The sequence below is a fragment of the Oncorhynchus clarkii genome, chromosome 4 (assembly GCF_045791955.1).
Source record: "Oncorhynchus clarkii lewisi isolate Uvic-CL-2024 chromosome 4, UVic_Ocla_1.0, whole genome shotgun sequence".
Taxonomy (NCBI): domain Eukaryota; kingdom Metazoa; phylum Chordata; class Actinopteri; order Salmoniformes; family Salmonidae; genus Oncorhynchus; species Oncorhynchus clarkii.
The window spans coordinates 44,852,273-44,869,318 of record NC_092150.1 but is presented as its reverse complement, the minus strand read 5'-3'; the positions used below and the strand labels follow the sequence as shown (position 1 = coordinate 44,869,318).

The 17,046-nt window shown below is 42.9% G+C and overlaps 1 protein-coding gene across 3 annotated transcripts in view; it reads right to left on the bottom strand.

Moving 5' to 3' along the window:
* The window catches only part of LOC139406845 (serine/threonine-protein kinase TAO2-like), a 49,188-nt gene that overhangs the window by 17,535 nt on the left and 14,607 nt on the right, over positions 1 to 17,046 (bottom strand). For 2 of the 3 annotated variants that reach the window (XM_071149925.1, XM_071149927.1), the window contains exons 2-16: positions 13,690 to 13,830; positions 13,476 to 13,547; positions 13,162 to 13,263; positions 13,041 to 13,086; positions 12,775 to 12,871; positions 8,693 to 8,806; positions 8,426 to 8,517; positions 7,874 to 7,967; positions 7,538 to 7,619; positions 7,280 to 7,447; positions 5,439 to 5,645; positions 5,022 to 5,150; positions 4,414 to 4,650; positions 2,249 to 2,377; positions 659 to 862 (exon numbers count right to left, since the gene is read on the bottom strand). In XM_071149925.1, the coding sequence (XP_071006026.1) occupies positions 659 to 862; positions 2,249 to 2,377; positions 4,414 to 4,650; positions 5,022 to 5,150; positions 5,439 to 5,645; positions 7,280 to 7,447; positions 7,538 to 7,619; positions 7,874 to 7,967; positions 8,426 to 8,517; positions 8,693 to 8,806; positions 12,775 to 12,871; positions 13,041 to 13,086; positions 13,162 to 13,263; positions 13,476 to 13,547; positions 13,690 to 13,821 (1,905 nt within the window). In that variant the 5' untranslated portion in view covers positions 13,822 to 13,830. The remainder of the gene's footprint in view (positions 1 to 658; positions 863 to 2,248; positions 2,378 to 4,413; positions 4,651 to 5,021; positions 5,151 to 5,438; positions 5,646 to 7,279; positions 7,448 to 7,537; positions 7,620 to 7,873; positions 7,968 to 8,425; positions 8,518 to 8,692; positions 8,807 to 12,774; positions 12,872 to 13,040; positions 13,087 to 13,161; positions 13,264 to 13,475; positions 13,548 to 13,689; positions 13,831 to 17,046) is intronic. The other variant, XM_071149926.1, reaches the window with a different exon arrangement.

Below are 17,046 nucleotides of genomic sequence, written 5' to 3'. Positions count from 1 at the left end.
TACAAATTTTGTTAGCATTCTAGTAATAGACACCCAATGGGCTTTGTGTTTTTTGGCACCCCCTTGTGTACTTAGGCAATAATACCGTAAATCCTGGGATGAGAGAAGGATGGAATGATAATATGAAAATATATATAGCGCCCAACCTGGATGCTAAATCAATTCATATTCTGAGCGAATCACACGACTATGACGTGTGGCTCTTCATTGAGGCAACAGTTGAATTAGATGTGACTTTGAAAAATGGCAAAATTGCCTATCAAAATAAATGTTATCACATTAGCCATATTAGTTTTGGGAAGCCCAATTGATTCTGATTTGAGGCATATAAAGTTAATGTAAAAAACATTTTTAAGATGCAAACTTTCAGATTTTCCCGAAGTCACTATGTTTAAATAACTTATGCTTGAAGTTGATAATGTTGCGGGGAGATTCTACGGTATATGCTATTTGGTGATGGACAGATCTGCCAATTAAAACCGGCGGCTGTTTTCGCCGCTCCTGCCAGTCAACTAGATTTAAGTTCGGTTCTGAGGCGCTGTGAAACCAGATGGTTTGACAGAGAGAGAGAGAGCGAGAGAGAGCCGGCTGGTAGACGAGACATCTGAGCAGGTCAATCTCCCCCAGTAATATACCTACTACAATAGGCCTGCTATACCTCTCTGAGTAGGTCTTGTTCCAGGTTGTGTCGGGCCAGCAGCATCTTCCTCTTGTACTGGCGACACTGCAGCTCGTAGTACTGCCTCTGTCTCCTCAGCAGCCCCGCCTCCTCCTCTGCCTGCAGCTGCTGCAGACACTCCTTCTGACGCACCAGCCATTCCTGCTTCTCCCGCTTAGGGGTCGACTGGTTCTCATTCAGTTCCTAGTTGAAACACAGGGGGAAGGGTTGGAGTGTGACACCATCGACTCATTACAACACAGGGGGGGAAGGGTTAAAACGGTAGGGACGTGACAAATGGCTCAAAATTCCACATCAATTCACAATGCAGAGTAATGGTCCTAATACGCATGTATGAACACTAGGGCCGGGCAATTAAGTTACATGTACCGCAGTCATATACCCTTGAAAGTGCCACGGCTATTGCATGTTTGTTTGTCTGTAAGGGTACACTGAGGCTTTTTAAAAATGCAGACGAAACGATCTCCAGAGGAGGTTTTACGAGGGGCCACTGAACAGGCATTTTACTTGTCTGTAAAGGAATGCTGCTATTGAAGCGGAAACTAATGTCCATCACTTGGTGATCAGAACGGTCAATCAAATGGTCTCAAGCTGCCTGCATCTTCCATAGCAAGCTAGCAAGGATCGGAGGGAGAGGGGAGGGGCACAGTATAAGCAGGTCGGCCACCAGACAGACGGAGTCAGAACCGTGCACTAGGCCTATCTATCGGCAATCAAAAGCTGTATCTCTCAATGTTTTTGCACTAAATCAACTTCAGTAAAGCAGGACCTACCAATGAATAGGCTAGGGGAACAGACCGAACACACACTTGCATCATTAGTGAAGACAAAAGAGCAGACGAGTCAGCTGCACTGTGATTAAACATTTGTGGGGGGGACAAAAAGGTTTTTCCCTTTAGGATTTTTTTCTTAACGTTAAGGATCCCAATTTCATTTAGACGACCACGCCCCAAGTTAAAGACTGACACCAGCCACCCTTGCTTCTCCCTTTTAGGGGTCGACTGGTTCTCATTCAGTCCCTAGTAAAAACAACACATGGGGATGGGTTAGAGTAGAGATCATCAACTAGAGTCAGCCACGGGCCGATCATTTCTTGAACGGATGGTCGGGGGGGGACATAATTACAAATCAATTGTAGACTGCAAACAGATACAATGTTTGGTTAAAACGTAACAATTTATAATTTTGCTTACATTTGTATATGACTGATTTGTTTCTCTATTATGCATTGGAATACTTAGGAATAGATTTCTAAATTTAAAAAAATGTCAAACCTGGAGCTGATTTCCTGGGTGTTTTTACAGTCTTATGTGAAACAAGAAAAAATACATTTGTTTTATATTTTGCTCAGAAAAAGTAGGGGGCCCAAATAACATTTGGCCTGTGCGCCACCAGTTGGGGAACCCTGGGTTAGAATGTGACACCAGCCAATCAAAACAACACTCTGGGAAGAGGGTGACACCAGCCACTCCTGGGTCAGCCCCATGTGACCACAATTGTATGGTTGTCCTGTATGGTTGTAATAAGGTAGTCGTGTGGTTGGAACATGTGGATGGAATAAGGTTGTACCTCTTTGAGCTGGTCCTTGCGCTGACGGTACTGGCGTTTCTGAGACTCCAGTAGACTGGTCAGCTCCTTTTTCTGCTGGCTCAGGATATGCTGCTGGAACTTCTTCTCCTCAGCTAGGGCTGCCTTGGTCTGGGGAGAGAGAGGCATTTGGTATTTTATTAGGATCCCCATTAACTGTTGCAAAAGCAGCAGCTACTCTTCCCGGGGTCCTCATTGAAAACATCCAAAGTTCTTCAAAGGTAAATGATTTTATTTGAATGCTTTTCTTGTTTATGTGAAAATGTTGCCTGCTGAATGCTAGGCTTAATGCTATGCTAGGCTATCAATACTCTTACACAAATGCTTGTGTAGCTATGGTTCAAAAGCATATTTTGAAAATCTGAGATGACAGTGTTGTTAACAAAAGGCTAAGCTTGAGAGCAAATATATTTATTTAATTTCATTTGCGATTTTCATGAATAGTTAACGTTGCGTTATGGTAATGAGCTTGAGGCTATAAATAGGATCCCGGATACGGGATTGCTCGTCGCAACAGGTTAACTAGGTCTTTCCTTGCAGCACTACAAGGCTGGACAATAGTCAATATAAGACAAAACTAGAGCCTGCAGGACTTTTTGGGATGTGGTGTCAAAAAAGCAGAGCATCTCTTTACTACGGACAGACCGCGCCCCATCATTACAACCATTGAATCTATACGTTTTGACTAGGGATGCACGATATATCGTTAAGCATATCGGAATCGGACGATATCGGCTAAAGATGCCAACATCGGTTCGATGTCTAGTTTAACGCCGATGTGCAAAACCGACGTCAAAGCTGACGTGCATACCTATATAACGTAGGTAGATGACGTGCATACCTATATAACGTAGGTAGATGACGTAATGACGCCACAGGAAAAAATACAGCACTACACTTGCAACACAGCATTCCGAACCTAGCCCACGATGTCTGTCGTGTGGATCTATTTAGAAGTTTCAAAGGAAGATAACAAAAAGGTCATATGCAACTAAGCGCACACTTTCAACAACTAAATAAGTTTGAAGTCAAACAGTCATTTGAAAGAGTAAGAAAATATCAGCGAGACAAAGGCGAAATCCATTAACGGCAAGATAATGGAATTCATTGCCCTTGATAATCAACCGTTCTCTGTCGTGGATGATGTTGGCTTTTGCAGACGGGTCGAGCACCGGTACACACTACCAAGTAGGCGTTATTTTTCAGATGTTGCCCTACCGGAGTTACACACTATTGTTGAAACGCACAACCATGAGCTACTTGCTATGGGCGTCACTGCTACTAGCTTCACGACTGACATTTGGACCAGCGATGTCAGCCCCATGAGCATGCGGAGTCTGACAGCACAGTGGGTCGATGAGGATGTCATACTGAGGAAAGCAGTATTGCATGTTTAAGAATGGCATTTGTGACTCTGGGTTCGAGCCCAGGCTCTGTCGCAGCCGGCCGCGACCGGGAGGTCCGTGGGGCGACGCACAATTGGCCCAGCGCCGTCCGGTTTAGGGAGGGTTTGGCTGGCAGGGATATCCTCGCGCACTAGCGACTCCTGTGGCAGGCCGGGTGCAGTGCATGCTGACCAGGTCACCAGGTGTGCACATGGGTGCGGCTGGCTTCCGGGTTGGATGTGCGTTGGGTCAAGAAGCAGTGGGGCTTGGTTGGGTTGTGTTTCGGAGGACGCATGGCTCTCGACCGTCGCCGCTCCCGAATCCGTACGGGAGTTGCAGCTATGAGACAAGACTAACTACTACCAATTGGATACCTCGAAATTGGGGAGAAAAAAAAAGGGGTATAAAAAAGTTCTAACAGTCAGTTTCTTAACAGGTCCATGTTTATCAATAATTGGAAGAAGCAATTTCATAAATGTATCAAGTGCAGCGTCTGGATGCTCCTTATTAATCACATAAGACCAACAAATATAAATTTTTTCATGCTCACAAGTCTCACAGCAAAATCTTTTGTATGATCTCTAATACAATATTTTAGGCCCAGCTTCTGGAACTTTGGCCTTCCTGGATATAGGCCCAATATTGGGATGAAGGGAGAAAAATACTACATTCTGTTCATCTGTTTCTTGCCCGGTTTGACCCCCTCTCCTCCAAAGTGCTAGTTCTCCACCCCTCCTTTCCTCCAGTCCTGCCATCGCTCACCTCCTTCTCCAGGATGGCCTGGTGTTTCTTGCCCAGTTTGTCCCCCTCTCCTCCAAAGCTGTTCCTCTGGTTCTCCAGCTCTTTGTCTAGTCTCAGCTGGTGCTCATCCATCTCAGCCTTCAGCTTGTTCTCCAGGCCCATCAACTGTTTCTGGTGCTGCCTCCTCATCCTCTTATAGCCAGACATCTGCTCCCTCAGCGCTGAGCCCTGCTCGTGCTCCTGGATCTGACGAGTGACCTGGAGAGAGGGGAGAGAGAGTGGAGAAATAGAAAGGGGAGGAAAAGAGAGAGAAAGGGAAGGAGAGAGGGAATGTGTTTCAAAAGTATCTGACATCTTTGAGTTTTCTATTGAGCCTGCCTTGGAGAGACAGGTGGGTGGGGTTTCCAGTTGTGGGACTGTTCCATTGGACCACAGGCAAACTCAATCAAGCTTAGGCAAAGTGGTTGTAAGAAAACAAACAAGCGTTCATAGTAGTATGAGAGAGGGGTCAGGGGGTTGTGTTAGCAGTCGTATCAGAGAAAGAGAGGTTTAGGGGTTAGCGTTTGCGGTCATGTCAGAGAGAGTGGTTAGTGGTTGGGTCAGAGAGAGGGGTTTGGGGATGTGCTCACCAGGGAGGCCGTGCGGATGGTGGCGAAGTGGTCCCGGTTGCGGTAGTAGGCCCTGCGGCGGGCGGCTGACGAGGGCTGCTGCTGGTCCATCTCTGGCTGGTATGGGTCATCATAGATATTATCCTGACCCTGGGGGAGGGGGACAAGGCGAGAGAAAGATAATTCAGGAGAGGGATGTTTAATTAATGTCCACAAACAATTGCACACACCTGACATATTTACCACATACACACACCACAATATTCTCTCCCTCTAGCACGCACACCACACACCACCTCTCTCAGACTTACAGTAGGGCGGAGTATAATGGAGGAGACTTCTCTCCCTCAGTCATCATTGCCATCTCCCCCCACTGCAGACACACCCCCACCTCACCCAAACCCCATTCACACACACATACACCTCTCTCAGACTTACGGTAGGGCGGTGTATAATGGAGGAGTTGGAGGTGACCGTGTGCTCTCCCTCGGTCATCATAGCCATCTCGTTGCTGTCGTCGGAGCCGTCCGCCAGGCTGTTGACAGAGGAGCTCTGGGAGCTGGCGGAGATGGACATACTGGGCACCGACTGGGAACTCTCCATGCTGCCCACAGTGCCCGTACGCAGCAGGTACTGCTCCACCTCCTGGGTGAGGGGGGGTGAGGAAAAATAGAGAGACGTTATAGACAGGCAGATACGGACAGTCAGAAACATGCAGAGAGAGACACAGGCAGGCAGAGGCAGAAAGTTAACATAAGATACAGTGCCTTCAGAAAATATTCACACCCCCAGACTTTTCCCAAATGTTGTGTTACAGCCTGCATTTAAAATGGATTACGTTGAGATTGTCTCACTGGCCTACACACAATACCCAATAGTGTCAAAGTGGATTTGTTTAGACATTTTTACAAATTAAAAATGAAAATATCAAAAGTCTTGAGTCAATAAGTATTCAACCTCTTGCGGCAAGCCTAAATAAGTTCAGGAGAACAAATGTGCTTAACAAGTCATACGTTGCATGGATTCACTTTGCGCGATAATAGTGTTTCACATAATTTTTGAATGACTACCTCATCTCTGTACACACATAATTACTGAAGGCCCCTCAGCCAAGCAGTGAATTTCAAACACAGATTCAAGCACAAAGACCATGGAGGTTTTCAAATGCTTTGCAAAAAAGGGAACCAATTGGTAGATGGGCAAAAATAAAATAAAAAAGACATTGAATATTCCTTTGAGCATGCTGAAGTTATTAATTACACTTTGGATGGTGCATCAATACACCCAGTCACTACAAAGATACAGGCATCTTTCCTAACTCAGTTGCCGGAGAGGAAGAAAACCGCTCAGGGATTTCACCATGAGGCCAATGGTTACTTTAAAACAGTTTGAGTTACATGGCTGTGACAGGAGAAAACGGAGGATGGATCAACATTGTAGTTAATCCACAACACTAACCTAAATGACAGAGTGAAAAGAAGGAAGCCTGTACATAATAAAATATTGAAAGACATACTTCCTGTTTGAAATAAGGCACTAAAGTAAAACTGCAAAAAAATGTGGCAAAGAAACATAACACTTTGTATTCAGGACAAAGTTATGTTTGGGGCAGTTCACTTCATATGAAGTTCACTTCATATTTTCAAGCATGGTGGTGGCTGCATCGTGTCATGGGTATGCTTGTCATTGGCAAAGACTAAGGAGTTTTTTATGATACAAAGAAACAGAATAGAGCTAAGCACAGGCATAATCCTAGAGGAATGCCTTGTTCAGTCTGTATTCCAACAGACACTGGGAGACAAATTGACCTTTCAGCAGGACAATAACTTCAAACAAGGCCAAATACACACTGGACTTGCTTACCAAGACGACAGTGAATGTTCCTGAGCAGCCTAGTTAGTTGACATAAATAGGCCTGAAAATCTATGGCAAGACTTGAAAATGGCTGTCTAGTAATGATCAACAACCAACTTGACAGAGCTTGAATTATTTGTTTAAATAATAAATGTGCACATAAGTAATCCAGGTGTGCAAAGCTCTTAAGAGACTTACCCAGAAAGACTCACAGTTGTAATCGCTGCCAAAGGTGATTCTAACATGAATCAACTCAGGGGTGTGAATACTTATGTAAATTAGATATCTGTATTTTATTTTCAATAAATCAGCTAACATTTATAAAAACATGTTTTCACTTTGTCATTATGGGCTATTGTGTGTAGATAGTGGAGAAAAAATATTTTGAATTTAGGTTGAAACAACAAAACGTGGAATAAGTCTACCTCCTCCTCCTCGCCTCCCTCTGGGGTGGGTCCGTTGTGGGCTTCATGGAAGAGGATCTTCTTCATCTTCCTGTACTGAAGGTTGTCCAGCTCCCGCACTGCGTCCTTGGTCCTCGCTATGAGGTCCATCACCGCCGTTAGGGGACGCTCACGACACAGAAACCGGTGCTACAGACAGGGGGGGAGTGCAAAGAGTTAGAGAGAGAAATTGAGGAAGAGAGGAGGAACAAGAAAAAGGTGTTTGTGCTGCACTCTTACATTCAGCAACACATCGGAGATAGGCCTGTCTTGTGGAATCTTCTGTAGACAGGAGTCCACAAAGTTACGGAAATAATCAGACCTACGGCACGAGAGAGAACAGAGTTCAGTCAGAGAGAAGACAGAAAGAGAGCTGATGCGTGAGAGAGCTGGTGAGTGAGCGAAAGAGCGTTAAGAGACAACGAGACAGTGATGTAAAGGAGACAACGAGACAGTGATGTAAAGGAGAGCTCAAGAAAAAAAGGAGTTCAAGAGTTAAGCAAGAGAGAGGCAGTTAGGTGAATGACAGACCGATAAGTGAGTGGAGAAATGTACATGAGGGAGAGTGACGCTCACCAGTGATTGGACGCTAGGATGGGGCTCTCGTTCTGGGCGATGTGGTATAAGGCACTCATAGCATTCATATTGAACAGAGGAGGCTTCCTCTCCGCTAAAGGGAGAGAGGGAGAGAAAGAGAAAGGGTATAAAAAGAAGAGAGATCAATCGAGAGAAGGAAAGGGAGATAGAGAGAAAGTAACAAGTGATAGAGAGAGGAGGGAGAGAGAAGACATGTTAGCTAACAGCCAAAGGAGCTTAGCGCTGAGTCTCTTAAAACCCAGTAACAATGCCGGGACAAACATACACAACATAGACTATTACCAACTCCCAGGGGTTAGGGATTTGGTCAGACCACTCAGACAGGGGTCACACTGAGGGCCTGGGGTCAAAGTTCACTGTGGAGCCATTTGCCAAGACACCTTCATATTTCCTTTATTATACTACATTGTTAGATTTCTTTCTTGATGTGGTGTCCAAGGGCGGCATTCCCTCTCTACAGTACCATAGAGATTGTGAATAGTTTGTTGCCATGAAGATCCTAGAGTGGTTTCTTGCCCTGGCGATGCCTACCCAGCTCTATACAGGTGATGCCCAGAGACCAGACGTCCACCTTGCCGTCGTACTGACCCTCGTCCATCGCTAGGATCACCTCCGGAGCCATCCTGGAAAAAGAGTGAATCATCCCTTTATAATCAGCCACTGGTTAAAAATAGTGTACCATCCCTTGTGTGTAGGGCAGGGGGTGGGGGAGGATTTGGAGATTCACAGGAGAAAACCAGCAGCAATTTGGCCCACAAGGAATTGAATAGTCCACAGTTTGCAGTACTATCTCCTCACCAGTAGGGGGTTCCTACAAAGGAGTTGGCGGGGGCAACAATGGAGGCAGAGCCAAAGTCTCCCAGCTTCACTTGGCCAGGCTCTGTCAGGAGGATGTTCCCTGCCTTCACATCCCTGAGAGGAGAGGAGCACTGTTAACACAATGTGACAAAAACAATGTTGACACAGCGCAGAGATAACAACGTTGAACATATTCAATTAAACCAGGGGTGGGCAAAAGTTTTGGCTCGAGGGCCACAACGGGATTTCAAAATTCAACAGAGGGCCACACAGATTTTAAAAGGGACCGATTTGTTTGTTAAAATTAATTTGCAGGACAGAAAAAGGGCAGTTATTTGAAAATAAATAAATAATGTATATATAGTATATAGGTCCATTATAATTTCTGCATACTTTCTATACAATTGTAGACACTCAAGAGCGGCCTGGAGTGTTTCCTTAACCAATGATAATTTCCACCCCCTAAAAAAATTATAATAATCATATATACCCCTGATTTAACCCTTAACCAGGAAAGACCCTTAAAACTATTTTGGGATAGGGGTCAGCATTTTCACTTTTGGATGAATAGCGTGCCCAGAGTGAACTGCCTCCTACTCTGTCCCAGATGCTAATATATGCATATTATTAGTAGTATTGGATAGAAAACACTCTGAAGTTTCTAAAACTGCTGGAATGAGGTCTGTGTATAACAGAACTCATATGGAAGGCGAAAACCTGAGAAAAATCCAACCAGGAAGTGGGAAATCTGAAGTTTGTAGTTTTTCAAAGCTTGGCCTACAGAATACACAGTGGGATATGGATAAAGTTGCACTTCCTACGGCTTCCACTAGATGTCAACCGTCTTTAGAAACTTGAATGAGGATTCTACTATAAATGAGGGGCTCATGAGACCGGTTTGAGTCAGTGGTCTGAAAGAGTGTCTCAGGCTCGTGACGCGCGCTCCTGACAGAGTTACCTCTCGTTCCAGTGCTTTTCTTCAGACATAGGAATTCTCCGGTTGGAACATTATTTATGTTTTATGTTAAAAACATCCTAAAGATTGATTCCATACATCGTTTGACTTGTTTCTACGACCTGTAATGGAACTTTGAGTTTTTGTCTGGACGTAGTGCTTGCGCCTCATGAAGATGGATTACTGGGCTGAACACGCTAACAACAAGTGGCTATTTAGACATAAATGATGGACTTTATGGAACAAATCAGTCATTTATTGTTGAACTGGGATTCCTGGGAGTGACTTCTGATGAAGATCAAAGGTAAGTTAATATTTATGGTGTTATTTCTAACTTCTGTTGACTCCAAAATGGCAGATATTTCTCTGGCTGGATTGGGCTCTGAGCGCCGTTCTCAGATTATGCTTTATGAGATACAGCGGTTGCATTAAGGAGAAGTCTATCTTTAATTCTGTGAATAACAGTTGTATCTTTTATCAATGTTTATTATGAGTATTTCTGCAAAATCACCAGATGTTTTGGAATCAAAACATTACTGCATGTAACGCGCCAATGTAAACTGAAATTTTTGGATATAAATATGCACATTATTGAACAAAACATACATGTATTGTGTAACATGATGTCCTATGAGTGTCATCTGATGATCATCAAAGGTTAGTGATTAATTTGATCTATATTTCTGCTTTTTGTGACTCCTATCTTTGTCTGGAAAAATGGCTGTGTTTTCTTGACATGGCGGTGATATAACAATCATATGTTGTGCTTTCGTTATAAAGCATTTTTGAAATCGGACACGATGGGTAGATTAACAAGAAGTTTCTTTCATTTGCTGTATTGGACTTGTTAATGTGTGAAAGTTACATATTTTGAAAAAAATATTTTTTAATTTAGCGCACTGTTTTTTCAGCTGAATGTTGTCGAGGGGTTCCGCTAGCGGAACGCCTGCCCTAGAAAGGTTAAGGCTAGAAACCTCTTTTGCAATAGTGACATACCCTATATAGCATACAGTGGGGCAAAAAAGTATTTAGTCAGCCACCAATTGTACAAGTTCTCCCACTTAAAAAGATGAGAGGCCTGTAATTTTCATATCTACACTTCAACTATGACAGACAAAATGAGAAAAAAAATCCAGAAAATCACATTGTAGGATTTTTTATGAATTTATTTGCAAATTATGGTGGAAAATAAGTATTTGGTCAATAACAAAAGTTGATCTCAATACTTTGTTATATACCCTTTGTTGGCAATGACAGAGGTCAAACGTTTTCTGTAAGTCTTCACAAGGTTTTCACAGCACAGCACAGCACTGTTGCTGGTATTTTGGCCCATTCCTCCATGCAGATCTCCTCTAGAGCAGTGATGTTTTGGGGCTGTTGCTGGGCAACACGGACTTTCAACTCCCTCCAAAGATTTTCTATGGGGTTGAGGTCTGGAGACTGGATAGGCCACTCCAGGACCTTGAAATGCTTCTTACGAAGCCACTCCTTCGTTGCCCAGGCGGTGTGTTTGGGATCATTGTCATGCTGAAAGACCCAGCCACGTTTCATCTTCAATGCCCTTGCTGATGGTAGGCTTTGTTACTTTGGTCCCAGCTCTCTGCAGGTCATTCACTAGGTCCCCCCGTGTGGTTCTGGGATTTTTGCTCACCGTTCTTGTGATCATTTTGAGTGTAACTGTTTGAGGTTGTGGACAGGTGTATTTTATACTGATAACAAGTTCAAACAGGTGCCATTAATACAGGTAACAAGTGGAGGACAGAGGAGCCTCTTAAATAATAAGTTACAGGTCTGTGAGAGCCAGAAATCTTGCTTGTTTGTAGGTGACCAAATACGTATTTTCCACCATAATTTACAAATAAATTCATTAAAAATCCTACAATGTGATTTTCTTTTTTTCTCATTTTGTCTGTCATAGTTGAAGTGTACCTATGATGAAAATTACAGGACTCTCTCATCTTTTTAAGTGGGAGCACAATTGGTGGCAGACTAAATACTTTTTTTAAGTGGGAGCACAATTGGTGGCAGACTAAATACTTTTTTTGCCCCACTGTATATGGTATAGAAGAAGACAGGGCCTGGTTTCTCAAAAGCATCTTAAGGTTAAGTTCATCGTTAGAACCTTCATAGGGGAATGGTTAAATCGCCAAGCAATTGTTATTAACGTTGTACTTGAAAGTGCTCGTAATCTAACGCCTACCTCAGACCACTTGTAGAACAGCTAATTGTGTCATTACATGCTTTTTTTGCCCTCCCGAATCACTTTATACACAGATCTCAGCTAAAACAGAATCACGTGGTTTATCCGCATCTCTGTGACTGCGAAAACTTCAGAACAAAGTTGACTACAAATACGTTGCCAATGTCTTTACAATTAATACAAACAAGCAACGTATAAAAATATGCTTCGAATGAAAACAGAGTTGAATGCTCAAAAATATAAACAGTAAGCTATAGGCCTATTTCAATCATATCAAAATACATTTCATGTTCAATCAATTGAGTTTTATTTTGCTACTTGTAGGCTACCAGTGTATAACTTGTCTCAATATATTATGTGCCAAATCTGTGATTTTTTTGCATTTTTATTGGGTAAGCATTGGAGTAAACTGCCTCAATATTTGCAGCCGTAGGTGGTAATCTCTCTTTCTCTGCGTCAGTATTGTGAAATAATTTGAAAGTTAAGGAAATATTTGAATGGAGAAAGCTGTTCCGAGAGCAGCGCTCCTTTTCTTTCGATCCTATTAGTGACGACACATGCTCCAACGATGCACTTGTAGTGGTGTTTTGGAAAAACTCATGTTACATCTTCGGCCATTGTCGGAAAGATCCATAGTTAAAACACTTGTAAGCCTAAGCTCCATCGCTATCAGGAAAATGAGCCCAGGCTATTAAGGCCACAACGGAATGATTATTGAAACGACACTGAGTAAAATCCCTGATGACAGACTAGACTGAAAGACATAGCATTGAAAACAGAACTGGAATCGAACGGCCAGAATTGCTCTAAGACACTGCACAGTGACAGCATATGGACAACACAGTAGCATGGACCAAGAGGCTGTAGTAGTTATTTGACTTTGGATAAAAGCATCTGCTAAAATGGCATATATTTTTATAATATTACCTATGGATCATGTTGTGGGAGTGAAGATAGGCCAAGCCCAGTAGTGCACCATGGGTAATAGCAGCTATTTCCACCTCCTGTAATGGCTTCTTGTGAACTACAGACACACAGAGACACACAGAGACACACAGAGACACACAGAGACACACAGAAAGAGGGAGAAAGAGGGAGAAAAAGTCTAGTTATATACAAAGCTTCAAAAACATGCTAAACGCCCTTAAACATGACTCAAAATAATCCCTGCAGTTGGTCTCTGGTGTACTAACCTTCTAGAAGATCGGAGGCGGAGCCTAAACAGTACTCCATCACCAGCTGAGGGAGGGGGGGACAGATTATTAGTACACACTCAAATAGTGTACTGGGAGCACACACACTGCTAATACCGACCCATGCTGTGTGTTCTCTGAGGTAGCATCCTCTGTACTCGATGGTGTTGGGATGACGGAGCTTCTGGAGGAACTTCACCTCCTTGATGATATCCTGCCATTTCTGAGGAGAACGAGAGAGTAGGGGTTAATACTTAACATCATGTCACAGGGAATCATGGAAAATAGACAAAAAAGTAGATTGGCTTAGAATTGTCCCTAAACATCCTTGAAAAGCCTATGTAAGGGTCCTGAGTGTGCAGGCTTTTGTTCCAGCCAAGCGCTAACAGATCTGTTTCTATTCCTAAACTTAAGTGTGTGCGCGCGTTGGCTCACCTCGTTGGACTGCTTGCCGGTGTAGGACATCTTCTTGATGGCCACCACCTCGTTGTTGCGCACATCTCGGGCCTGTCGGACACAGCATCGAGAAGGACAGACACGCTTCATACAAACTCTCAAAACACCTTGTTACACACTTTGATAAGGAGAGCAAACGCACACACTTTCTTAATCAAGACTCTCCCCTCCCCCTAATATAAGGTCCCCTTACGAAGTAGACGGCCCCGAAACTGCCATGGCCGATCTCTCGGAGGTCAGCGAAAAGCTTCTCGGGGTCATCTCTGTAGAAGAGCTCAGCCACATCCGGGTCCTTTAGATTGCCCGCCCGCACACTCGAGGGCATAGCCAGGGCCTGGTGGACAGAAAGAGAAAATTATGAGGGAAAAAAACATTTTTAAAAAGAGCGGGGGGATGTGGATATGGTGGGAAAAGTGTGAGAAAAAAGAAAGTGAGAAGGACAGAAGAGAGTGGAAGAGAAAATGCAGAAGATAAGGTAGAGAGAGAAGGGTAGGGGAATAGAGGAAGAGGTAGAGAGAGGAAGAGGAGTAAAGAAGGGTATAGAGATAGAAAGGCAGAGAACAAGTGCGGAGAGAGGAGAGAAACCGAAAGAGAGGGAGGTTAGTTCTCACAAAGTGCACTTAATAACAAACCCATATTAAAAATGTAGAACTCGTTTCAACCCTCGGCAGAGAGTGCTTGCGTACATATTATGGTGAGGGATACACAAACTTTCACTACAGCCCGCATGGCATGTGCGCGCACACACACACAACAGTCCCTCTGTAACTGTAAATCAAAGTGCTGTGAGAGCAGAGACATGGTTTACTCATAACTTAAGGTGCTACACATAGGATTTTATTTTTACATTGAAATTTCATAAAATGGCCATAATATATCTGCAGGGATTGTGGAATTATAGTGTTTCACAGTATTACTTCCACGCCAGTGTTTTGATTGGCTGTGATATTCGCCTATTGATTTCTCCCACTGTTAAACTGGAAAAGCTGTTTCGACTTTCTGGCTGTGTTATCTAGTGGAAATCGCACTCATTTCCTTGTTGCTACAATTATACACTGCTTGCTCAATTTCAGTTTCTGTGAGAAAACAAGCAATGAATAGTGTAGGGAATAGGGAATCATTGTACCACCTAAATCGCTAGAAACATTTCCAATAGCAGAAAATATTGTTTTTACAGCTGTTTGAAGCTGGTGGACCAACACCGAAAGTAAAAGGCTCAAACCCAGAAAACACAGCCACATATTCAGAACAGATGCCGCTAAGGCGTGAGAAATCAACAGCCAATCACAACACTGACAGGTAAGTAATACTGTGAAACATTACACAGTTACTGCAGATATTATGGAAATTCTGAAATTACAATAAAATCCTGTGTTTGCTACCTATCAACACGGACTGATCCTTTTCAATTAAACATAGTTGAACTTCCACCTGACAGGTGTGGCCTATCATGAAGCTGATTAAACAACATGATCATTACAGGTGCACCTTGTGCTGTGGAGAATAAAAGGCCACTCTAAAATGTGCAGTTGTGTCAAACAACAATGCCACACATGTCAACATTTTTGAGGGAGTGTGCAATTGGCATGGTGACTGCAGGAATGTCCAACAGAGCGGCTGCCAGAGAATTTAACATACATTTCCCGACCACAAGCTGCCTGAAACGTCATTTTAGAGAAATAACAGTAGACCAACTAGGACTGTGGCGGTCACGAAATTTAGTCTGCCGATGATTGTCAAGCAAATAACTGTTGGTCTCAGGGGAATTGACCGTTAAAAACAAAACACATTTAGCATCTCCTGGCTTCCACACATAGCCTACAAGCCACTGATGGCGACCTTTGGAACATCTACATTTAAAAAAATATAATAAATCCATGTAATATAGCCTACACCTTGACAATAAATCTGTTATTTATTTTAGACAAGTCTAAAGAAACATGATATGAAGAAAATGTAGTCTATTTCAGAAGCGCAGAAAAGCATACTCGGAGTTGTCCTTACGTTAGGTCCTGATCTGGCTATGCCAAATTGCTGTGGGTTACACAAGCTCATTACACTAGCTCAAGATTTGCTTAAAGTGGCATTTTATAGTAGTGATGCACCGATATGACATTTTTGGCTGATACCGATATCCAATATTTTCTTTGCCAAAAAAAACGATAGCAATATTTAAAATTTTAGCGGCCTTTTAAGCATTCTAGTACAGTTAAATAGTTAACGCACACACACATGGACGCAGCGGTATAAGGCACTGCATCGCAGTGCAAGAGGCGTTACTACAGTCCCTGGTTTGAATCCAGGCTGTATCACATCCGGACGTGATTGGGAGTCCCATAGGGTGGCGCACAATTGGCCCAGCGTCGTCTGGGTTTGGATGGGGCAGGGCGTCATTGCAAATAAGAATTTGTTCTTAACTGACTTACCTAGATACATTTAAGATACAAAAAGGTCAACACACACACACCAACCACACTGACAAAAAGTTTTTTTTTTGCATTTACGCATGTCCCCAATAACAGTAAAACAGAATAAAAATGTATCTCTTTCACTTACTGGCTGTGAAGTATCGTTGTTCATTTGTTCAGTTTCATTCTCAACCAGGATTTCTATGGAACGCCGTTTGGGTCTTTGCGTGTCAAAAATATACTATTTAACACTATTTTTAAAAATCCACGTGTAAAATAAGTTTGTTGACCAATCAGGACCTGAATAAGACCACACGTCACATAATTTAACGCGTTCATAATTTTTTCGCATAGTTATTACACAATCACTCGTATTTCATATGTCACAACGATTCATCGATACGTATGCTATGATGCTGGTAAAGTTGTCTCGCACACCGAGAGTGCCGTCATAAAAAAAGCTAGCTCATGGATGCAATATTGTTCCCCAAAAACATAGCAAAACAACAATCTGTGTCATCATCTAAAATAACCCTAATTTATAAGACAGTTCGGATTTGATTAATGGTGGTCGGATCCATCCATGTGAAGCTAGCTGCAAAAAGGATTAGCCACAATAGTGGACTTTGCGGTTAGCCTCCAAAAAAAGTATGGCATAATTCTACTATTTGTATTAATTCGCATCTGTTAATGACATAGTTTTATTTAGAAGGCAAACCACAAATTCCACTATTGTGCCTAATCCTTATTGTGGCTAGCTTCACAACACATAACCCGGTCCGGTGGAGCCTCACTAGGCAGATTACGTTAGTTGGCTGCTTATAACATTAGCTTAGGGCAACAAGGTTAAGTAGCTGGCTAGTTATTTAATTTACTGAAGTTCCAATTCAATAGGCGACCAACAAGTGACAACCTAGCTAATACTTACTAACAAGGATTCCTAAATCATTGCTAAGAATAATGAAAATGACTGCAGTTTCCACTGGTCATTGTTTTCAGGCTGGTTGTATTGGTGCTAGCTAGGTACCAAGCTAAAGCTAGCTACCCCAGAAGTTGCGGTCAAAAAAATAATGCTTTATTACAAAAACAGAATTGTAAACACAATAGCGCACTTGGTAGAGTTAACCGTGGCCGGTGTTTGC